This window comes from Antechinus flavipes, chromosome 6, assembly GCF_016432865.1.
Source record: "Antechinus flavipes isolate AdamAnt ecotype Samford, QLD, Australia chromosome 6, AdamAnt_v2, whole genome shotgun sequence".
In the NCBI taxonomy this organism is placed as follows: Eukaryota; Metazoa; Chordata; class Mammalia; order Dasyuromorphia; family Dasyuridae; genus Antechinus; species Antechinus flavipes.
Window position 1 is genome coordinate 94,214,597 of NC_067403.1, and position 22,097 is coordinate 94,236,693.

The window sequence follows — 22,097 nt, forward strand, 5'->3', positions numbered from 1 at the left end:
TGGCAGGTGACCATTATCCAATTACTCAATGAGATTGAATTTTGTTTAACAATCCAGAGTAACAACATTTACCAAGACAAGAATCCAAGGAGTCATATTTCTGGGCAATTTGTTAGTGTCAAAGAGTTCCAATAGGATTTTTGTTGTTGTTGTTGTTGTTATTTTTTGGGGGTGCTTAATAAATGTTTATTTATTAGAGAAATACATTACTCTATGCTTCTCTTTTTCACTTTTTAAATATATGTAAAAAATACACATAATTTCTCCCAATTACATGTTAAAACAATTTTTCAACATTTAAAAAAAGTTTTGAGTTCCAAATTCTGTCTCGACTTTTCTCCCACACCCTTTCCCCTCCCTGAGCCAGTAAGCAAACAGATATGGGTTATACATGTGCAATCATATAAAACATCTCCATTTTATAAATAAAAGAATAACAATAATAATAAAAGAAAATAAATAAAAGAAAACAAATGAAAGAAAGTGAAAAATCTCATGCTTCATCTGTATTTAAACAATACCAATTGTTTCTCTGGAAGCAGACAGTATGCTTCATTATTAGTCCTTTGGGACTGGATTATTCACTATGTTTCTCTTAATGTAAGCACTGATAGAGTGATAAACCTGTAATCAAGAAGAGTTGAATTCAAATCCTGCTTCTGATACTTTCTAACTTTATAACCTTGGGCACATCACTTATTTCTTTATGCTTCTCTTGCCTAATGTATAAAATGAGCAGGTTGGACTTGACCTCTTAAGTCTCCCAGCTCTAATCCATGATAGGATTTCTTTTTGTTCCGAATGCTCTCACTGGTATGTGATATTATGTACATTTTCATCAAATAGTGAAACGTCTCCTCAATAAAATTTAAAGTTCCTCAAAATAGATTGACTATTAATATCAGGAAAACAAAATAGATTATGAAGTAGTACAATGGTCATTATACATTGTGAAATTGGATGTATTTTGGATAAGCATTTAAGATAGACAACAAGCAGAACCAAATAAGATGAAGACATTGGGTTGGATTGTAATGGGAAAACTGAGTGATACTTTCAATCATCTTAAGAAGTTTATGCTACAAAACCACATTCTTTGGGAACCAGTATCATTCCAGTAATGCTTTTTGCCTGAAAATTGTGGAATACCACAAACTCATAATAAACATTGCAAATCATTGAAAAGACAATAGAGAAATATATAGTAATGGGGTTAAAATCTATACAACCAAGATAACATGGTACTTATATTGTATAAAAGAAACAGCTGAGGAAAAGGATGATCAGAAAAGGCAGCGGTTTAGAAATGTAGTGATCCTTAGGGATGGCAGATGAACAGTTAAAATATCATACTGATATATATGAAATATTAATAGAATTATAAATGATCCCTGGAGGGTTGTGTAAGTATTCTTTGAGGAATTTATATTGAAGAAGATTGGTGATGAAACATCTCCTCTGCTTCTTAACACTGAGGTGTTGAACTAGAGGTGCAGAATGAGATAAAGACTTTCAGACATGACTAGTGTTGATGATTCTGTTTTTTGTTATTACAATGCTTCCTAAGGGTGTGTGTGTGTGTGTGTAGCTACTACATGGAAAAACCAAAACATTTAAAAATAGAAGAAAATTAAAAGAATTCCAAAAGGGATAAAAATCACAATTTTGTTACATTTTGTTATTACATTTAAAATAGCATATAGAACCCCACAGATTCCAATATGATCCTTTTTTTTGTTCCATTTGTATCCTGAAATATTTGTATTTGATGATGAATGTTAAGTCCATAATAAAAAATAATAATTTAAGAAAAAAAATTTAGAAAAGGCTAAAATCACATAGGAAAAGAAGGAATATGAGATTTTGCAGCTTTGTAAGAAGTGGACATACTGAGATCTGAAAATCTAAAGTATCAACCATGACACAGAAAACTTAACTCCTCTTCTCAAGTGTGAATTATTTGAATATTACATATCATTGATAGCTTTAGCAGTCAACAATCAGTCAAGATACCTACCTGCAAATTAGAACTATTTAAATCTATCTAGCCCAAGTTTTACAAAGAGCTCTCTTTACTACAAGCCCTCTTATAAACAGGTGGTATAAATGTTATTAATCCCACTTTAAAGGAGGGAAACACCACTATGGAGGGGATAAAAAAATTGGGAAGACATTTAAATTTAGTCTCTGACATCTACTATGTGACTCTGGACTAGTCCCTGAATGTCTGAATGAGTACCTGGGCACCATGGCATAGTTGAGATTATTATCTGCATTGGGGAAGAGAATTTCCTACCCAGACAAAATTGGAGATCCTCCTCATATTGGATTATAGATGAGGAAATGGGAGCTCAGAGAAGTGAAGACATCTGCATAAGGTTTCTTGCTAAGAAGCAGTAGAAGAGAGATTTGAACTGAGATCTTTCGGATTCCAGTAAAAGGCTTCTCCCATTACACCATGCTATCTTCCCATGGAGATAGTGGGAATGGGGTTGGAATAGTTTGCTTTTAATGTCACTTAAGAGTTTTAAAATCTATATTTCTTCCCCTAGTTAAAAGATCCTTCTAAAAATCATTATGCTTCACAGAAACCTTATGAACTTGAATGAAGCCAATGATATTCAAAAAAATAACCAGAAATTCAGTGTGAGTTGGATTTAAGAATCTAATTTTGGGTGGAGTAATCTAGTTAGATGGGGGTCATAGCTGTCTCAATCAAATGAACAGACAGTAGTCAATCCCTAGCTAGTTAAAAAACAATGACACAGAGAGAGGATGAATAATTGAATTTGACCTTAAGTCAACATGCCACAATTTATAGTCACATCTTGCCAGTAATTCATTGACTTAGCACATATATATCTGACAGAATGAAAAGCTGTCTCACGTAAAATCAGATTTATTTTGAAAGGAGCATTTTTTCCTATAGAAGATGGTGGTAGTTCTTGTCTTTTGTGCTTGAAGAAGATCAAAATGATATCACTATGTTAGAGTCAAAGTATATTGTGTTTGACTAAGGATGATCAGATTAATGCAGGCTAAGAAAGCTCTATCATAGGTCAAGCACAAATAGTCCATATGAACATCTGGAGTGGAGATGTTTTTAAATATGCACATCTGATTTTTTTTTTTTTGCATTACTGCAATTCTGTTTTGCTCATAGAAGAATTAGAGGAATAAACTAGAAAGTTGGCTTTTATCTCCAGAGTCCTAACATGCGATGTTTAGAGCCTAAGAAATAAATATTGTGCTTTAGCTTTATGATCCTGACCAAGAAAACAAGCAAAAACTTTACTGGAGGTCTGGCTCTAATGTTGAGTGAGTCTTCATCAACTTCAATCTTTCTTGTTTTAAGAAACTTTTCTCCAATCATCAGTATTTAATGATTGATGAGCTCAGAGCTCAGGAGTATTCAGAATGAAACAAGAAGCTTAGCCTAGAACATACTCAATAGAGTGCTTGTCCAAATGGGAAACTTTTTTTTTCCTAGCTGTCTTACAAACATTGGTTTAATTCAAGTATTTATTAAGTCCCTATTTTGTTTGGTGCTAGGCACAAAAGATACAAAGACAAAAAAAAAAAAAATGAAGCGGATAGCAGGGACTTATTCCCTTCTTCCTTGGGTAAGAGTATCTTATTAGGAAAAATGTTTTTAAGCTAGCAATTAGCAAAGTTATGATTTCATTGATATGGGTAAAAGTGGGAAAACTGATGCAGATTGACAATCTATATGAAATTGATAGTTTTATTAGACAGCTGTCTAGCAGTAAGAATAAGTTAAATTATTGGCTCATTGTTATGAAGTTATTATGTCCCAGGCAGAACTGAAAACTGGGTCTTCCTGATTTCAAGACCAGTGCTCTTTCAAAATTATCTTTCAAAAGCAAAAATCTTACCATGTTCTCACTCTCTCTCCCCAAGTCAAGAAACTCCAGTGGCTTCCTACTACCTCCTACTGCCAGTAACAAATATAAAATCCCATTTGTTTTTTAAAGCCTTTCATAATCTGGCTTCTTCCTACCTTCTCAGTCTTCTTACACTTTATTTTTTAAAAAATAATAATAGTTTTTTATTTTTCAAGATACATGCAAAGATAGATTTCACCATTCATCTTTTCAAAACCTTGTGTTCTCTTCCTCCTCTTCTCCCCTCTCCCTAGATAGCAAGTAATCCAGTATAAGTTAAACATATGTAATTCTTCTAAACATATTTCCATATTTGTCATTCTGTGCAAGAAAAATCAGATCAAAAGGGAATAAAAATGAGGAAGAAAAAAACAAGCAAACAAACAACAATAGCAAAAAAGGTGAAAATATTATGCTGTAATCCACATTCAGTCTCCAAAGATTTGTCTCTGGGTCCATCACAAGTCTATTGTAACTGGTCTGAAGCACCTCATTGTTGAAAAGAGCCATGTCTATCACACTTGATCATCACATAATCTTGTTGTTGTGTACAATATTTTGGTTCTCTCACTTCACTTAGCATCATGCAAGTTTTTCCAGGCTTTTCTGAAATCAGCCTGCTTATCATTTCTTATAGACCAATACTATTCCATTACATTTATATATCATAACTTATTCAGTCATTCCCCAACTGATGAGCATCCACTCAGTTTCCAGTTCCTTGCCACTATAAAAAAGGCTACTACAAACATTTTTCGTTTATGAGGATACTTTCCCCTTTTTTTATGATTTCTTTTAGATATAGACCCACTTTATTTTTTTAAGGTCAAAATATTTATTTTTTTTAAGGAAAAACTTATCTGTAATTCTTTTTTATTATTATAGTTTTTTATTTACAAGATATATGCATGGGTAATTTTTCAGCATTGACATTTGTAAAATCTTTTGTTCCAACTTTCCCCTCCTTCTTCCCACCCCTTCCCCCAGATGGCAGGTTGACTAATACATGTTAAATATGTTAAAGTATAAGTTAAATACAATATATGTGTACATGTGCAAACAGTTATTTTGCTGTACAAAAAGAATTGGACTTCGAAATAGTGTATAATTAGCCTGTGGAGGAAATCAAAAATGCAGGCAGGCAAAAATAGAGGGATTGAGAATTCTATGTAGTGGTTCATAGACCATGGCCAACTTCCATGTACTCATTTATCCTGTGACATAGTCCCCCTGAAGCTCCTTGAAATAGAACATTCTGTTGTGTTCCTGAAGACCTGAAATATTCTCTCACTCCATCTTTGCTATCTGCATTTTTAAAAGTCTCAAGTAGAGTCCTACTTACTGCAAAAAGCCTTTCCCCATCCTCTTTCATGTTTGTTTCTTCCTCCCTTTGAAATTGATTTTTTTCTCGAGTTTTGTATAAAATTATTTGCACATTGTTTACTTAAACCCCATTAGACTGTGAGCTTTTTGAGAACCAGGATTGTTTTTCCTCCACCCAATATTAGTGACTGGTACATAATAAATGTAGGTGTTTAATAAATGCTTTCTAATTGACTGACACTACCAAACTGTCCCTTCTCTTTTTAAACAAAACAGGACTTCAGTGATGCTTATTGAATTATTATTCCATACTTTCCCATAGATCAAGTATATTGTTTCCTTTTAAGTTACTGAATCATTTTTTTTTTTTCCTGCTTCTTTCAGGACCTTTCTCATACATGAAATTTCTTCAGGTAAGTGAAGGGAATCAGGAATGGATTCAAAATGAAGTTAACTCTAATGGACTTAATTGCAAACAATAATAGCAAAAAAGGTGAAATATTATGCACCTAATTGACTTAAGTCTGAAGCTTTGTGATAATGAAACATTCTTATTAACAAGGTCTTCTTTAGATTAAGATTTATACCAGACTAATATTTATTATTTTTTGTTTATGTTATGCAAGTCATGGAAAGCTTTCTGATCACCAAATCCCAGAAAAGTTACCAAGTCCACTCCAGGGGAAACTGTAGACCCTCATTCAATTCAACTGTACTAAGATGATTCAGAGAAACAAAAACAGCTATCACATGGTTGTACAATAATAAAGGCAGTCAATGAAAATGCTCACAATGGAGTGTTCTATTTCAAGGAGCTGCAGGGGAACCTATGCCACTGGATTTTATCTAATACAATGACCTAGCAGATGGTAAAGTGAAATCAGAAGATCTTGTGAGAAATAATGTAAATCATTGGAATTCATGCATGAAGGCAATATGAATAAATACTACTAGATTCTATCTCCTCCTCCCTCCCAATTAAGAATAGGCAATGATCATCAATAAGAAGAACATCAAAAGCAAAGAATGATAGTCAATAATTCAAGATACAGGGATCTCTTCAGTGCATCTACCACTCTCCCAATGCAGATTGCAACCTTTTCATGCTTTGATAGCTGCTTTTTGTGAGAAATTGTGGCCAGAAAATTCATCACCTTGTGACTCCTCTGTTAATCCCTTTCTATGCTCAGTCAGACTGCTGCTCATGCAGCAAATGTGCAGCTTGTTTTTAGGGTCAAAATTAATACCTTTTCCAAGTTTTGACAGGACTTGCCAGAAATCCTGCTTTGCTGGCATTACCTCAAGAACCCAGGGTTACCTCCTCCCTGACCCCACACAAATCTAGTAATACCTGTTTAAAGTGAAAATAACTGGAGAAACATTTTAAAGTCACTTGGTTTGGATGAAGTGGTAAAGTCAAAATATTGCAAAGAATAGTAAGGAATCAGGAGATCTGAGAATTAGCTCTGGCTCTGCCACAGCAGGTTGTGCCATCTTGGTATATCAAAGGATTTGATTTCTCTACATCTCTAATATGCCTTTTGGCTTCAATTTTATGAGTCTATAATTCTTTTTTCACTAAGATTATATTAATATCTTACTATTACACTATTATATTCCTATAATATTATGATTATACTACAAGCAATTTAATAACAACAAAATAAATCATTTAGTTGGCTATAGATGACCATTATTTAGAATAATACACTATCTCAGATATATTAATAGAAAGCTAATAAAGCCATTTTATAACCATAAGATAACCCTTTTCAAGAGTTTAAGCAAGGGGCAGCTAGGTGACAGACTAGAGACAGGAAAACCTGAGTTCAAATCCAGCCTCAGACGCTTAATATCTAATGTGACCTTGGCAAGTCACTTAGCTTCCAAAATTAATAAAAGTTTAAGAGCATCATTACAAACAGGGACTTACTACTCAGCATTATACAAAATAAATTAAACAGAGATGGTCTCTATGTTTGAGGGGATGCTCATTAATTGGAAATGGCTGAACAAAATTGTGACATAACTGTGATTGTGATTATAGCATTGTAGCACTATAAATAATACAAGGGGAATGATTTCTGAAAAATCTGGGAAGACTTTTATGAACTGATACAAAGCAAAGTGAGCAGAGCCAGGAGATTATTATACACAATAACAACAATATTATAATAATGATAAATTATGAACAATTTAGCTTCTCTGATCAAAATAATAACCTGAAATAATTCCAGAGGATTCATGATGAAAAACACTATTAATCTCAAAAAATGCCATTTAAATCCAGAAAGAGAACTATGGAGATTGAATGTGGATTAAAACACAGTATTTTCATGGTTTTGGGTTGGTTATTTGCTTTTTCTTTCTTATGTTTCTTCCCCCCACCCTCTCCCCTTTGGGTCTGATTTTTTTTTTTTTTTTTTGCACAACATGACAAATATGGAAAGAGTTTAAACGTTTTATACATGCAAAACCTATTATCAGATTGCTTGCTGCCTTAGGAAGGGGGAAGAGAAGAGAAGGAGAAAAAAATTGGAACACAAAATCTTACAAAAATGAATTTCAAAAACTATTTTTACATGCATTTGGAAAAAAATGCTATTAAGGAAAAAAAATACTATCTACTTCCAGACAGAGAATTGATAAACTCTGAGTTCAGACTGAAGCATAGTGGGGCTTTGTTTGTTTGTTTGGTTTTTTAAAGACAGATCACACAGGCCGTGAAATATGGAATTTCAAAATAGTACCTCAAAATATGACCTCTAAATCTACAATAATTATAAAAAATATGGAAGGAATAAATCTTCTATTGTTCTAAACATAAGACACACTTTCTGTCAAAACTGATTTATACAAAACCCAAATACAAATTAAAAGTGATTTTTTTTTTCACTATGTACATATGTGAGTTGTTTTCAGTTCAAAGAAATCTCACTTGAGGCTTATGACCTATATTCTTGGTGCTCCATATCTGAACCAATAAGAGGCAGCATAACATAATCAACAGAGAGCTGGCCTGGAAGCCAGAAAAACCTGTTTCAAGGTATGCCTCCAGCACACACTGGCTTTGTGACCCTGAACAAATGATTTAACTTCTTCATCCTTTAGGTAACTCTGTGAGACTATGAGTTGCAGAGAAGGTACTATTCTGCACTGATAAAGTTTCTCCATTGGGAGTTTCTTATATCAAAAAAAAAAAAAAAAATCATTATAGTATTGGAAGTGCCCAAACTGTGCTTTGTACAAAGTCTGAACACAATATAAATTAGTGCTAGGCTTTTATCATACAGCTGTATGATCTATTTTCATTTCAAAGAAATCTAATTTGAGGAGTGCAGCCTATATTTTGTGCACTATATTTGAATCAATGTAGAATATATGGATTCAAATGTGTGTTGCTAAAATATACATTAGTTTCTATGATGTCTGAATGTACTTGTTGCAGTCAATTTAAAAATTCACAGAATGATGCAGTTCTTTTCCAATTCTCAATTAGTTATGCTGCTTTTGAATTAAATTCATTGAAAAATCACTCCTTTTCTCTCACTAATTTTCAGTTTTTCCTTATCTACTGGTTCTTTCCATGTTGCATTAAAATATGCCCAGAACTTTCCAGTTCTTAAGGAATTCTCACTTAACCCTTATAATTCCTTTAAACCTCATTTTTTAAAAAACAAACTCTTCTTGCTTCTATTTTCTTATCTATTACTCATTTCTCATTTTTCCATAACTTGGTTCCCCTAGACATCAGTCAATAAAAACCGCTATTCAAATTCTAGATGCAATCCACTTTTTTTCACTATCCATCCTTCTTGACCTGTCAGCATCATGGGACAATGTCCCTCAACCATTTTTTTCAGGATATGCCTCTGCATTTTCCTGCCACTGCATAATAATGATTTTCTTCTTAAATGTTTTTGGTTTCCTTTGAAGAATCATCATCTACTTCTTTCTTCTATCTTTCTTCTTTTCATCTCTTTATCCTCTCTTTCAGTGACCTAGATCTAATGCCTCCAATTATTCCTAATGTACATATCAGGTTCTAAACTCTCTCCTAAGCTACAGTCTCAAATCTACAACTATAGGTCTCATATCCACCTCAAAACTAACATGTCCAAAACATAATTCATTAATTTTCTCCTTCAATCCATTCCTTCTTCTAATTTTCCCATTTCTATCAAAGGCTCTACTATGTGTCCAGGTTTGTACCCTAGGAATTATCCTTGATTCTTCATCTCATTCACCATCCAAAGCCAATTAATCCATCAAGTCTTGTGGATGCCCTGTCTCACCTTCTCTGGTATTTGCCCCTCTCTTTTTATTCACAACAAATCATTTCATCATTTCTGGTCTAATGCAATAACTTCCTAATTGGTCTTCCTACATCTTGTTATTTCCTTCTCCAATTCATTGTATGCACACCTGTCAAATCTAGATCCCTAAAATATAGCTCTGAATAGTTCACTTTCACTTATAAGAATTTTTAAGGATCTTGTTGCTTCTGGGATCAATATTAACACTTCTATTTGACATTTAACATCCTTCATTCACAATCAGGTTGCACTCTATCTTTCCAGGATAATTATATATTACACTTCCCTCATGGATTCCAAGCTCCAGTCAAATTGAGGTAATTACTGTTGCCACTCACAGCTTTCCATTTTGCCCCTGATCCTTTCCATAAATTGTCTTGTTTTTCTTTACTTTTTTGAGTTTTGGAGGCAATTGGGGGTTACATGACTTGCCCAGGGTTGCTCAGCTAGTAAGAGGCTGCATTTGAACTCAGATCCTCCTTATTTCAGGTCCAGTGCTCTATCCACTATGCAACCTATTCACTTCGCAAAAATTATCTTCTCTGCCTGGATTTCACTTTTTCCTTGCTTCCACTTCTCCAAACATTTGATCTCCCTCAATATTTAGTTTTACTGTTCTTTCTTTTCAGAGGTTTTTCTGATCCAGCATTGGATATTATTATTATTAGGTAATAGAAAGGATAAATCCTGTATTTCCTTATCTGGGATCATTTTGAATGCCTCTAGAAGAACAGAAATTTCTTGAGGGAGGGAATGACTCATTTTTGTCTTTGTATTCCCAGCATCCAATATAATGCCTAGTGTATATAAAATATTGAATAAATGCTTATTGCTTGATTGAAAAGTCAAACTTCTCATTTTAAAGGTGTTTAGATTGAGAGGACTGATGATTGATTGGTCCCAGGTACTGAGAAACCAAGGTGGAACTTCTAATTTAACAGCATATTAAATACCTGTTTCAAAGATTCATTGCTCACATTCAGCACAATGAATTCCCCAGATGTCATCTCTTTGGACTTCCTTCACCTTGACCTGGCTGAAGGCTCTTTAAATTGCTTTTTTTAATGTTACCCTATGGACAGCTAAAGTTTTCTAAGGATATGGCAACTTAAAAAAATTCATAAGAAACAATGCATACTATATTAGTGGATAGAGCACTGGACCTGTAGTAAGAATGATCTGAGTTCAAAGCATACCTCAGATATTTACTAACTGATTGACATTGGATAAATCAGAATATCTCTGAATCTCAGCATTTTCATCTAAAAATGTTGATAATAACAACACCTAGTGCACAGCATGATGAGGATCAAATGAGAAAATGTATGTCAGGCTCTTGAAGAGCTTACATAAATGTTAAACCTAAAAGAGCTATATAAATGTTATTATTATTATTTTGTGGATTTTAGGATTTGGTACATTTCCTGTAGTAAGATTAGAAGATTTAAAATGCTCACATAAACTATAAAAGGACAAAAAAAGCTTCAAGAAGCATATTTTATCTCTTTCAACAATTTCTATTTTGCCACCCTATTTGATAACTACCAAAAAGGGATCAAATGAGTAATTGAGCCTTTGGAAAGTAAATGAAATCTTTAAGACATTGTACAAAATGATGGAAATGGACTGAAAAATCACTGTAGGATAAAAAGGTTTTTTTTTTTTTTTTTTTTTTTTTTTAATAGTTTCGCTATAAATAAGTTAAGGACTATGACCTTCTTTTAATAGAAACTCCCTACTTCCCCACCCAAAAGTGCTTTCAGATATTTATATTTGTGTGTGCTAGACAATGATTTGAATTGAAAATACTGTTGCTCCTACCTCATGACAGTTTGCTTGTTGAATTGCCTGCAATGTGGAATACATAACAAGCTAGTTGGAGGCAACAATCTCAGGCCCCTAAAGAATTCCCCCCAAAAGAGCAAGTCTGGGTAATTTTGCATTTTGGAAGCCTGTTTATATGCAATAAGTGAGCTATCTAAATAGAAATAACTATCAATCCTGCCCACAGAGACTTTTTCAAGCAAAATGTTAGTCTCTGATAAACACTGCCTTGTACACATAAATAAATTGCGACAACCCCACATCAATTATTTTTAGCCTCTAAGGTTCATCTGTGGCTTTCTGTTCAGGTTCAGTATCACCCAAGCAACCTGACCCAATCAGAATAACAAAAAGATCTAAGAAAAGGAAAGATAGTCTACTTCCACCAAGGAGAATGAGGAAGAATACAAACAGGAAATAGATAACTTAGGTTTTACTATCACAGATGATTAGCACATCTCTAGAAGCAATCAGAAAGGAAGCACTATCTGTACAGTCCTGGGATGCTTTCTGTCCTTGTGTAATAAATCACCATTATCAGAACTTATTACATGTGCTTTCTTATAAACATCACAGAAAGATTTTGGAATGACTTAAAATCACCATACTTCTACAGCTGGGTGATCCCATTGATGGAAATTTTTTTGCATGACAAGTAAGGTCAAAATCTCTTGAATGATTAGGAGAGCTTTTAGGAGAGCTTGAATCTTCAGGACCTTGTTGCAGTTAACACATTTTTACACACCAAAAGGAGCTCTTGGAAGACCTCACCTTCTGTAGTTAATTCCTCTTTCTTTGACATTGATCTGAATGTCCTCAATGACAATGGCAAATATCTTAGTCATGTACTTGACTGTTTGCTTGACATGAGTTAACAAGAGGCTTCCTCAAAGTTATCTCTGTTATGTCTATCAAGGAATCTTTGATGATATCATCATGGCAGAAACCTCATTAGTGATGTCTTTATTTATGATAGTCAAAAATAAGCTTCATTCTTATTCATTCATCTGTTAAAGACATAATAAAATTGGGAGGAGACTTCTATCTTACCTCCACAAACAATTAGGCATAATGTTAATCAATAAGTATTAATTAAGTGCTTACGATGTTCCAGGCAATGTGCTAAGCATTGGGAATACAAAAAAAGGGGCACCAGTCTCTGCTTTCAAGGAATATATATATTTTTTAAAGGTTATTACATACATGAGGGTTAACCTATTATTGGAGAAGACCAAATGTAGCTGTTGTCCAAAGAAACTTTTCCAAGAAAAATGGTACCAGCTGATGGATACTACCTATTCTTACTAAACATATTTAGATAAGCCCATATTGGTTGTTCTCAGTTTCTGTGGCTTTTGGCCAAGGCTACATATATACTCCCCTCATTATAAAAATAGAAATATAAGAGGAAAACAGAAAAATATACTAACATTGGGGAAAAAAGCACCCAACTGAGAATGACTGAGTATGACTTCCAGCTCTTTCACCATAGACTATGGAACTTTGGATAAATAACTTTACCTTTAAGACACTCATTTTCCTCATCTGAATAAATCAAAGACTTTAAGACTGAAACAAATTTAGAGATAATTGGATTATAGGATTCGAAGCAAAAAGAGCCTTTAGAAATCACTTAGAGGGATTCATAAACCCTTTCATTTCATGATCTCTTTTGGCAAGTGAAATCTATGGATCCATTATCAGAATAATTTTTTTTTGATGCATTATGTAAAATAAACAGATTTTTAAAAGGAAACCAATTATACTAAAGTATGATTACTACATTTTTTAAAAGTTCATGGTCCCAATTGAAAAATTTTTTGACAATCCAATTCCCTCATTTTGCAGATGAGGAAAGTGAAGCACAGGGAAGTCACTTAGCTACTTAGTGGCAGCTAGGTGGTACAGTGGATGGAGATCCAAGCCTGGAGTCAAGAACATCAGAGTTTAAATATCGCCTCTAACACTCATTATCTATATGATTCTAGGCAAGGTAACTTAACTTTTTTTATATTATTTTACACAAATGTAAAATGAGGATAATAAGAACACCTCCTTCCTACGATCCTTGTGAGGATCATATGAGACAATATTTGTAAAGCATTTAGCACATGTAGTGGGTAGCAGGAAGGTCTCTTTCCTTTTCTCAAATATATCTTATTACACTGTTTTTTTTTTTTTTGTTTTTTTACCTTTCAGTAAAGTATTTTATCCTCTAGCTTGAAATATTCTTGGAGGGTTCTGGATATTCCAATAGTTGAGATAGAATCAAATATGTTATATATGATATCTATAAACTAAAAAAAAAAGTCTTATCTGCAAGTAATCATCATCATTATCAATACTATTATTTTTAATTGCCAGAAGTTCTATAACCTCACTAATAATCTATTCCAAGATTGTATTACCATCCAAATCTTTTCTCCTTATGCCCAAGCTAAATTCCTGTCAGTTTTTGTTGTTACTCCAACAGAAGAAGAAAAAAGGACATTATCTTCTATAACACAACTGTTAAAAGTTCTGAATATTGCATATATTTTGATACTCCCAAACAGATTTCATTAACCTCCAAGTTTTGCCTCTGCCCCTTACCTTTCTTTTCTCAAGTCTAAAAAAATCTTTCTCCTTGAACTTTTCCTCATAGGTTCTATTTGCCAACTTTTATATTAATGTAGAAGCTTAGGATATTACAAGAATTTAAGAGTCAGGTGCTGAAAGATAATTGGTTGAGAAGCTGAAGCCTAGATTTAAGTACTCTCCTTTTGGTTCTGATGTCAAAGTAAAAACTTTTACTTTTTCTTTCTCAGTTGTTATTAATCTTCAGGATTTAATAAAATACTTCCTCCCCATTAACATACCTTACCTTGAATTCTCACTCAAATAAGAATGCTACTAGATTATTTTTTCTTCCATGAATTTCTTCTAACCAGACTACTATTTAGAGAAGAAGGGCTGATGAGAATAGGGTCAAGGGCAGAGGAAATGATATTTTGTCTGTAAAATGACAAGGCTAAATGAGATAATATATCATGTCTCTTCTAATCTAAAATTTTGAGTGTAATAGAAAAGGTAAACATTTTAATTAAAAGTTGAGGAGGTAAAGTAGACAAAGTTTAACTATTACATCTACAACCCAACTTACAAGAGATTTTCAACTTGATCCCCTCCGTATCTGGTATGGAGGACTGGTAAGAATCTGAAAGAATATCATTCTCTCCCCCACCTCCCATCTCTATCTGGGACTATAAGCAACACATATTGTTCCAATAATTTGTTGCTTAGTATGTGTACATTCTAAGGACACATAAAAATATCTAGCAAAAGATTAGTGTACAATAATCTCAGATCTCTAATCTGTTTGGGTATTATTTAGCTTTAACAGTCATAATATTTAGTTTTGGAAGGGTGCTCAAGAGGCCATCAGATCCAGTAGTATTCATTTTAGAAATGAGGAAACAAAGACTTGAAACCAAGGTCAAAGTGGTCATAATTAGCAGAGATACCATTGGAATTCAAGTCTCCTAATTCTAAACACAATGACTTTTCAATTCAGAAGACAATGCTCCAAATTGATTTCTTTTTTTTGTCATTTAACAAAGCTTAATTTGATCAAATTAATTTAAAAAATAAATCCTATGGAATTTTTGAGCTCCCATCTTATGAAATTAAAACTAAGATTTCCTCATTTTTGTGGCATTAAAAAAAAGAAAGCATTATAAAGTAACTAAAACTTTGGGGATTTTAATCATTGCAGAAAATTTGCTCTTCATAAGAATGAATTATTGAACTATTTTAAATACAGGAAAATGTTGCAAATGTTTAGAAATGATTTTTAGCTTTTATAAGTGAACATTAACAAAAAAAAACACTTTTTGAAACTGAATATGGAATTAATGAGAACTATTATCCTCTGAATTACATTTATATTGCATTGAAAGCTTAAATACAGCCTACTTATAGGTTGCTTAGAAAGAAAGCTAGTAGGCCTTTCTCTGACTTTTTGAAAATATCTTTCTAATTCATGAAAAGAAGGTATCATGTGGTAGCCAGAGAGCTTGCCTCAAAGTCAGGAAGAATTGTCTTCAAGTTCTAAGACTTATACTGTCTGTGTGGTTGGAGGTAATTCATTTAATTTTTTAGATTTCTAGACAATTGTGAGAGATTCTATGATTCAGAAAATTCCATTTTCTATGGGAAACTTCTCAATTCCACTTTATTCTAGTGCTTTTCTTTTTTTTTAATTCATTTCCCCTTTATTAAATTATGAAGCTTCTTGAGGGCAAGGATTATCATTGTATCCCTAGAGTTTACAATGCTTGGTACATTGTAGATGCTTAATAAATGTTTATTATCTGCTTGTTTTCCTTCAGGGAGTTTTCATATCAGAGAAATCACAGGTTTAGCCCCTATCCTTTCCTGACCATCTTTAGGCTACCTCTGTGAATTCATTGGTAAAAGGAATTCTCCAGAATGAAATTCTTTCCTTATTAATATCAATTCTGAAAACTTTCAGAATTTCAGACTGGCTTGGGGATCAAGAAGTTAAATAGCCTGCCCAGGATCTTATAATCATTGAGTGTCAATTAGGATTGAATCCATAAAGATTCACTCTAAGTCCATTGGACCATATTGCATTTCCTTTATTTCATTGTTATTTGTGCATATGTTCGATCTTCTTATTAGATTGTAATATGCTTGAGGGAAGAGATTGTATGTTAAATAAAATTTGCATCTCTAGTACAATCTGTAATGATGCTTTAAGCAGAGCAAGTATTTAAGTTATACCCAATGAGATGAATTAAATTGAAATAAAGATTTCTAGTTTGTTTTTTTTTTTTTTAAGAGGCCTCAAAGTATCTCACTTAGCCCAAAGTGGATATATCTCACCTAATAGGATAAAGTTTATACATTTTTTTCTTAAACTTCATTTGACATTAGCAGGAAAATAGAAATTAAAGAATCCATTTAAAACCAAGATGCTTGCTTTCATAGATACATTTTTTCAAAGGCATATCTACTCTGTTTTGACAAATGATTTTTCTCCCCCTCTCTCTTTATCCAGCTCAATAAATAGCAGCCAATACAGGACTCAAAAAGGAATGACTTTGGTAACCAGGCAATTCACATTTCAAGTTTTTCAAAATAAAGTTTAATCTCTCCATAGTTTTAGTTGCTTGCTTAACATTCTAGGGCCTCACATATTTTCCCACCCCATCTCCACAAAGTCTATAACTTGGGAAAATGACAGAATTGATTTCTAAAAATTGTGCCTTGAAAAAAAAGGTAATTTGAATCCCAGGATACAAGGGAACAAACTCCAGAAAAATGGACTGCCTGAAAATGGCATTGTAAACACCAATAACACAAATGGAAAGGAACATTAACTTTTTAGAAACGAGAGAAAAAACCACTATATATAACACTTTCAAGAGACCTAAGTGTCTCATAGGTATTGGGCTAAAGATTAAAAGAAAAATTATTTTGTTCTTTAAAACTGCATTTTTTTGATACTATTGAAAACAACAGCAATACTATAATAGGCCCAATTTAAAACCCAAACCCCAAAATCACTGAAAAGAGGAAAACACCCAGAAAATAACAAATGATAATCATGGATAAATGTTTCATAGCGTTACTGAGAATGTTAGATTAAAATAAACAAGCAAACAGAGTTCACCTACCTTGGATATGTTACTTGATCGACTTGCAGAACGTCCTGGGGATTTGTCATTCTGGAAAACAAAATGAGCAGATTATTTAGAAAAGTATAACCCATACTGTCTCTGCTTTCATCTGAGAAGAAAAGATACCCTTTGTATGTTTCTAAGTTTCTGTTGCTTCATATTCTTGCTACTACTTATTTAGGATGGGTAATTTATCTTATAATTCCCAATGTTCCTTTAAAAAATAATGAGTTGGGTAAAAAAAAAAAATAACATTTTTCTCAAAGAGAGATTTTATATCTCATCAAGAACTTTATAAAGTTCTTTGTAAAAATATGCACTCTTCCCCAAATAATAAATGATCAAAGGATTTGGGCAGTTTTTAGATAAAGCAATCTAAATAATTTTATACTCATATAAATTTTTATAAACTTTATATACTTAAAATCATTATTGAGTAGAGAAATATAACCTATAAGAGATAACTACCTATCACATTGATTAAAATAATTGAAAGAGAAAGAAATAAATGTTGGAGGGAGATATGGAAAAACTGAGACACTAATTCATTGTTGGTATAATTGGGAACTGGTCTAATCATTTGGGACAGCAATCTGAAATTATGCCCAAAGATTTATAAAATTTTGTATGCCTTTTGACTTAGCAATACCACTATTAAGTCTATTTCCAAAATGATTAGGGGAAAAGAAAAAGAACCTATGTGTTCTAAAATATTTAGAGTGCCTCTCTTTGTGGTGGCAAAAGAATTGAAATTATAGGGATACCCATAAACTAGAGAATGTTGAACAAGTTGTGGTATATGATTATGATGTAATATTACTATGCTGTAAGAAATGATGAGTTCATTGGTCTTAGAAAAACATAGATAGACTTCCACAAAATTATTTAGAATGAAGTAGAACCAAGATAACATCGTAACACTGTTTTAAGAACAACTGTGAGTGACTAAATCATCTTGACTATTATAATTACTTAAATTATCTAAAAAAGACCCATGAAGGAAGCTACTATTTGCATCCAAAGAAAGAAGTGATAAATAAAAGTATATACAGAATTTTATATATGTATAAATGCATATTATACATATACACATATACATGCAAACAGGTATATTATGTGTATATATACATACATATATTTATTCATGTCTAATTATAGCCATCTGAATGGGGGAGAAAGAAGAAAAAAAGAAATTTCCATGAAAATTTTATCATATATTTAAAAGGAATAGGAAGTAATGCATAATAGATGTTCAATTTCATGTGCAATCATATTTTAAAAAAATATAGTATGTTATGGAAACACTTGTTTTATTACATAAATTACAAAGTAAAATAAGTAAAAATTTTTTAAAATACAGTGGATATGACAGGATTTTTTGAGTCAGCCAGAAACATTCCAGGTGTGCTCACAAAGTGTTGAGAACTATATCTTCTCTCCAGGCTTTTGAAGACAAAAATCCTAGAACTGTTGAGTCAAAGGGATCCAAGAGAAATAAAATATGTGGACTTTACTAATGAGGAAATTTCAAGCAACTGGGGAAGGCACAGAATACACAAACTAAGAAAACTTGTTCTAATGATTGTATCTCACCAAATCACCATTTTGCTGGTAAGAAATCTGATTTTCATATCAAATCAAAGGTATTCCAAACTACAGTAGTGCTATTTCATATATGAAATTAGAGGAGAGAGAACATTTATATCAGGCACAAAATTATTGTTTTCAAAGATATACGGGTTAATGAGCTTGTTTTCAATGAAACTTTATGTTCTTTATAGCATACACATACTCAACGATTTTTTCATTAATGTTCATCTATTCAAATGTTCATACACAGACTCTATCATTATTTACTAGACTCAGAGGGGAATTAAATCTTGGTGATGTCATAGACATAGTCCCTGCCCTTATGGAGTTAATAATCTAGTAGGGAGGGATGACATAAATAATTATAATAGAAAATAATGTGGGATAAAGATTTATGAAGATTGAAAATAAAGTACCATATCAAACCAACGAAGGGGAAAAATACCATCTGGGAAAATTTAGGAAATTTCTGATTTAGTTCAATACATACTTATTATTTATCTACAATATGTAAGGCACTGCTTGATGCTAAGAATACAAAGATAGATATGATCTATAGTGTCAAAGAATTTACAACTTCATAGAGGAAAGGACAATTATATAAATAACTATGATAGAAAATAGAGTAGAAATAATGATAAATGTTAGCATTTATATAATGTTTTATAGTTTATAAAGTGCTTTTCATATCCTATCTCAATTATTAAAACTCTCTAAGATAATTGTTATCCCTATTTTTATGGATGTGGACAATAAGGCTATGAGAGACAACTTAACCAAGTTCCCTCAAATAGTAAATGTCTAAAGGAGAATTTGAACTTGGGTGTTTCTAAGTTCAAGACAAACCCAAGGGAATCACCTAATTGACTCTAGGAGTTTAAGGAATTCAGTTTCACATGGTGAAGGAGGAGGGATTGGGAGAGAAAAAAGGGTCAAGATAGGCTTCAAAAAAGAGCATCCCAGCTGATCTTTGAATCAAGAATTTGAGAGTAAAAAGGTATCTCAGTGACCATCTAATTTATCCCATATACCAAAGAAATCTTTACCATGACATCTGTGACAAATAGTCATCAAGTCTCTGTTGGAAAAGCTCCAAGGAGAGGAACCTATCACCTTGGGAGCATTTCATCCCACTTTTTTGAACAGTTCTAATTGTTAGAAAGTTTTTCCTGATTTCAAATCTAAATTTATCTCTGCATTTTCCAGTCACTGTTCCTGGTTCTGTTCTTTCTGGCAAAATCAAACAAATTTAGTCCTTTCTTAACATGATAGATTTTCAAGATAACTTAAAAACTATATTAAAAGGAAGCAACAAGCAGAGTTAAGGGGTTCATTCCAAATATGGAATGTGACATATTATAATGTCATGTAATGATGATAATAATATTAATGATGATAGCTAGCATTTATAATGTGCTTTAAAAGTTTGCAAAGCACTTTACATATATTAATTCATTTGAGAAAACAGAGAGATAAACAAGAGCAGAAAAAAGAATCATGATGGTCTTTCTAGAGAATAAGCTATGAAAATGGCACAAGACTGAATAGATAGAGTGGAGTCAAATTGTAGAAGACTTTAAATTCAAGACTTGGGAATCAATGCTTTTTTTCAGGCCACAATGATGGCCTGTGCTTGTGGAAGTGTTTGGATAGAAGTGATGTGATCAGAAAAATTCCCTAGGAACATTATTCAAGTTTAATGAGAGATTAAATGGGAAGTAAAGTAGATAGAAAGTAGGGAGACTATTACAACACATATTTCTAAAACTAACCTAGGCTCATTGCCGTATAAATAGAGAACAGAGGTCAAAAGGAGATATTGTAGAAGCAAAAACAATAGGGCTTGATGGTGAGGGAGAAATGAGAGAGAAAATGAGAGAGAAAAAATAATCACAGATGACTCAAAATCAAAGATGACAGGTTATGAATCTGGGATACTGGTGCCATTAATAGAAATATTCAAAGGAATTAAATGGTATAGGAGGGGGGAGGAAGCCCATACATTTTGTTTTTTGATGTTCTTTCAGGATATCCAGAAGTAGGTAACTAGCTGACAGGTAGAATTATTATACTAATGTTTTGATGAGGAGATGTTGTTTTGAAATGTCTATAGAGATATGTGAAGTGAAGTTATAGGAATAAATAATATAACAAAATGAGAGGGTAAAGAGTTAAAAAAAAATGAAGGTATAGGAGAGAAATTTACAGAATACATATTAATAGGACAGGAAAAGGATGAAAATCTATGGAAAAAAAGAGATGAAATGGTCAGAGGATTAGGAGAAGAACCAAAAAATTCCAAGGAAGCCAATGAAGAATGATATAAAAGAGAAGAGACTGGTTCATTATGTAAATGGTATAGGGACATCTAAAAAAGACAATTGAATTTGGTGACAAAGAAGTTACTAGGGCCTGTGGAAAGGGCAGTTTTAGGCCTGGAAGGAAGCCAGGCTTCTAGGAGATGGCAGAAGCTGAGTTGGTCTTTAAAGATATATAGGAGTTTATAATTCATCAAAATACTTCAACTCAGTAATGGAATATTATTGTTCTATAAGAAATTATGAACAGTAATTTCAGAAAAGTACAAAAAAACATATGAAATGTTGAATGAAGTGAACAGAACTAAGGAACATTACACAGTAACAATAAGATTATGTGATGATCAACTGTGGGACTTGGCTCTTCTCAACAATGTGGTGATTCAAGGCAATTCCATTAGTCTTGGGATGGAAAATACCATCCACATACAGAGAGAGAAATATGAAGGCTGACTGTGGATAGAAGCATAGTATATTCAGAATATTTTTTCTTTCTCATGCCCCCTCCCCTTTTTTGGTCTGATTTTTCTAGTATAAGCAACATGACAAATATGAAAATATATTTAAAAGAATTGTACATATTTAACTAGTATCAGATTTTTTGCTGTTTTGCACAGCAAAGTCTTAGAAAAATGAATGTTGAAATTATCTTTACATGTACTTGGAAAGTAAAATAGCGTTGAAAGTAAACAAACAATACATGAGTGTGGAAAAAAAACTCTCAATTCACCCAATTCTTTTCTACTAAAAATTTCCAATGGGAATTGCTTAAAGGTACATTGTGAAGTCTCATTCTGACATAGTGGTCCATTAATTGCAATTTCATGATGATATTCCATGAACACAGAGATGTCAGGAGGTCATGATTCTATTGTCCCTTGGCAGGCTCAAACAATACACAGTAAAGTTGGATTTCACTTTTTATGTGCAAAATCCATTTCACTGGGATTTTGACATCATTTTACAATGACATTATGGATAGAGATTAGTAATAAGAATAAGATTAGCTATTATTTCTTCATAACTTCCTAGTGACATAAACTGAAGATGAACATAGATACTAAGCAGACATCATTTCCTGATTAGCCTCCATCAATAAAACAGTTTCTTTTCTATCAACATTCGGACAACACCTCT

The 22,097-nt window shown here is 32.7% G+C and overlaps 1 protein-coding gene across 3 annotated transcripts in view; it reads right to left on the minus strand.

Moving 5' to 3' along the window:
- Nucleotides 1–22,097, minus strand: part of MARCHF1 (membrane associated ring-CH-type finger 1) — a 1,059,500-nt gene that overhangs the window by 181,174 nt on the left and 856,229 nt on the right. For all 3 annotated transcript variants that reach the window (XM_051967077.1, XM_051967076.1, XM_051967075.1), the window contains one exon: nucleotides 17,050–17,100. In XM_051967077.1, the coding sequence (XP_051823037.1) occupies nucleotides 17,050–17,100 (51 nt within the window). The remainder of the gene's footprint in view (nucleotides 1–17,049; nucleotides 17,101–22,097) is intronic.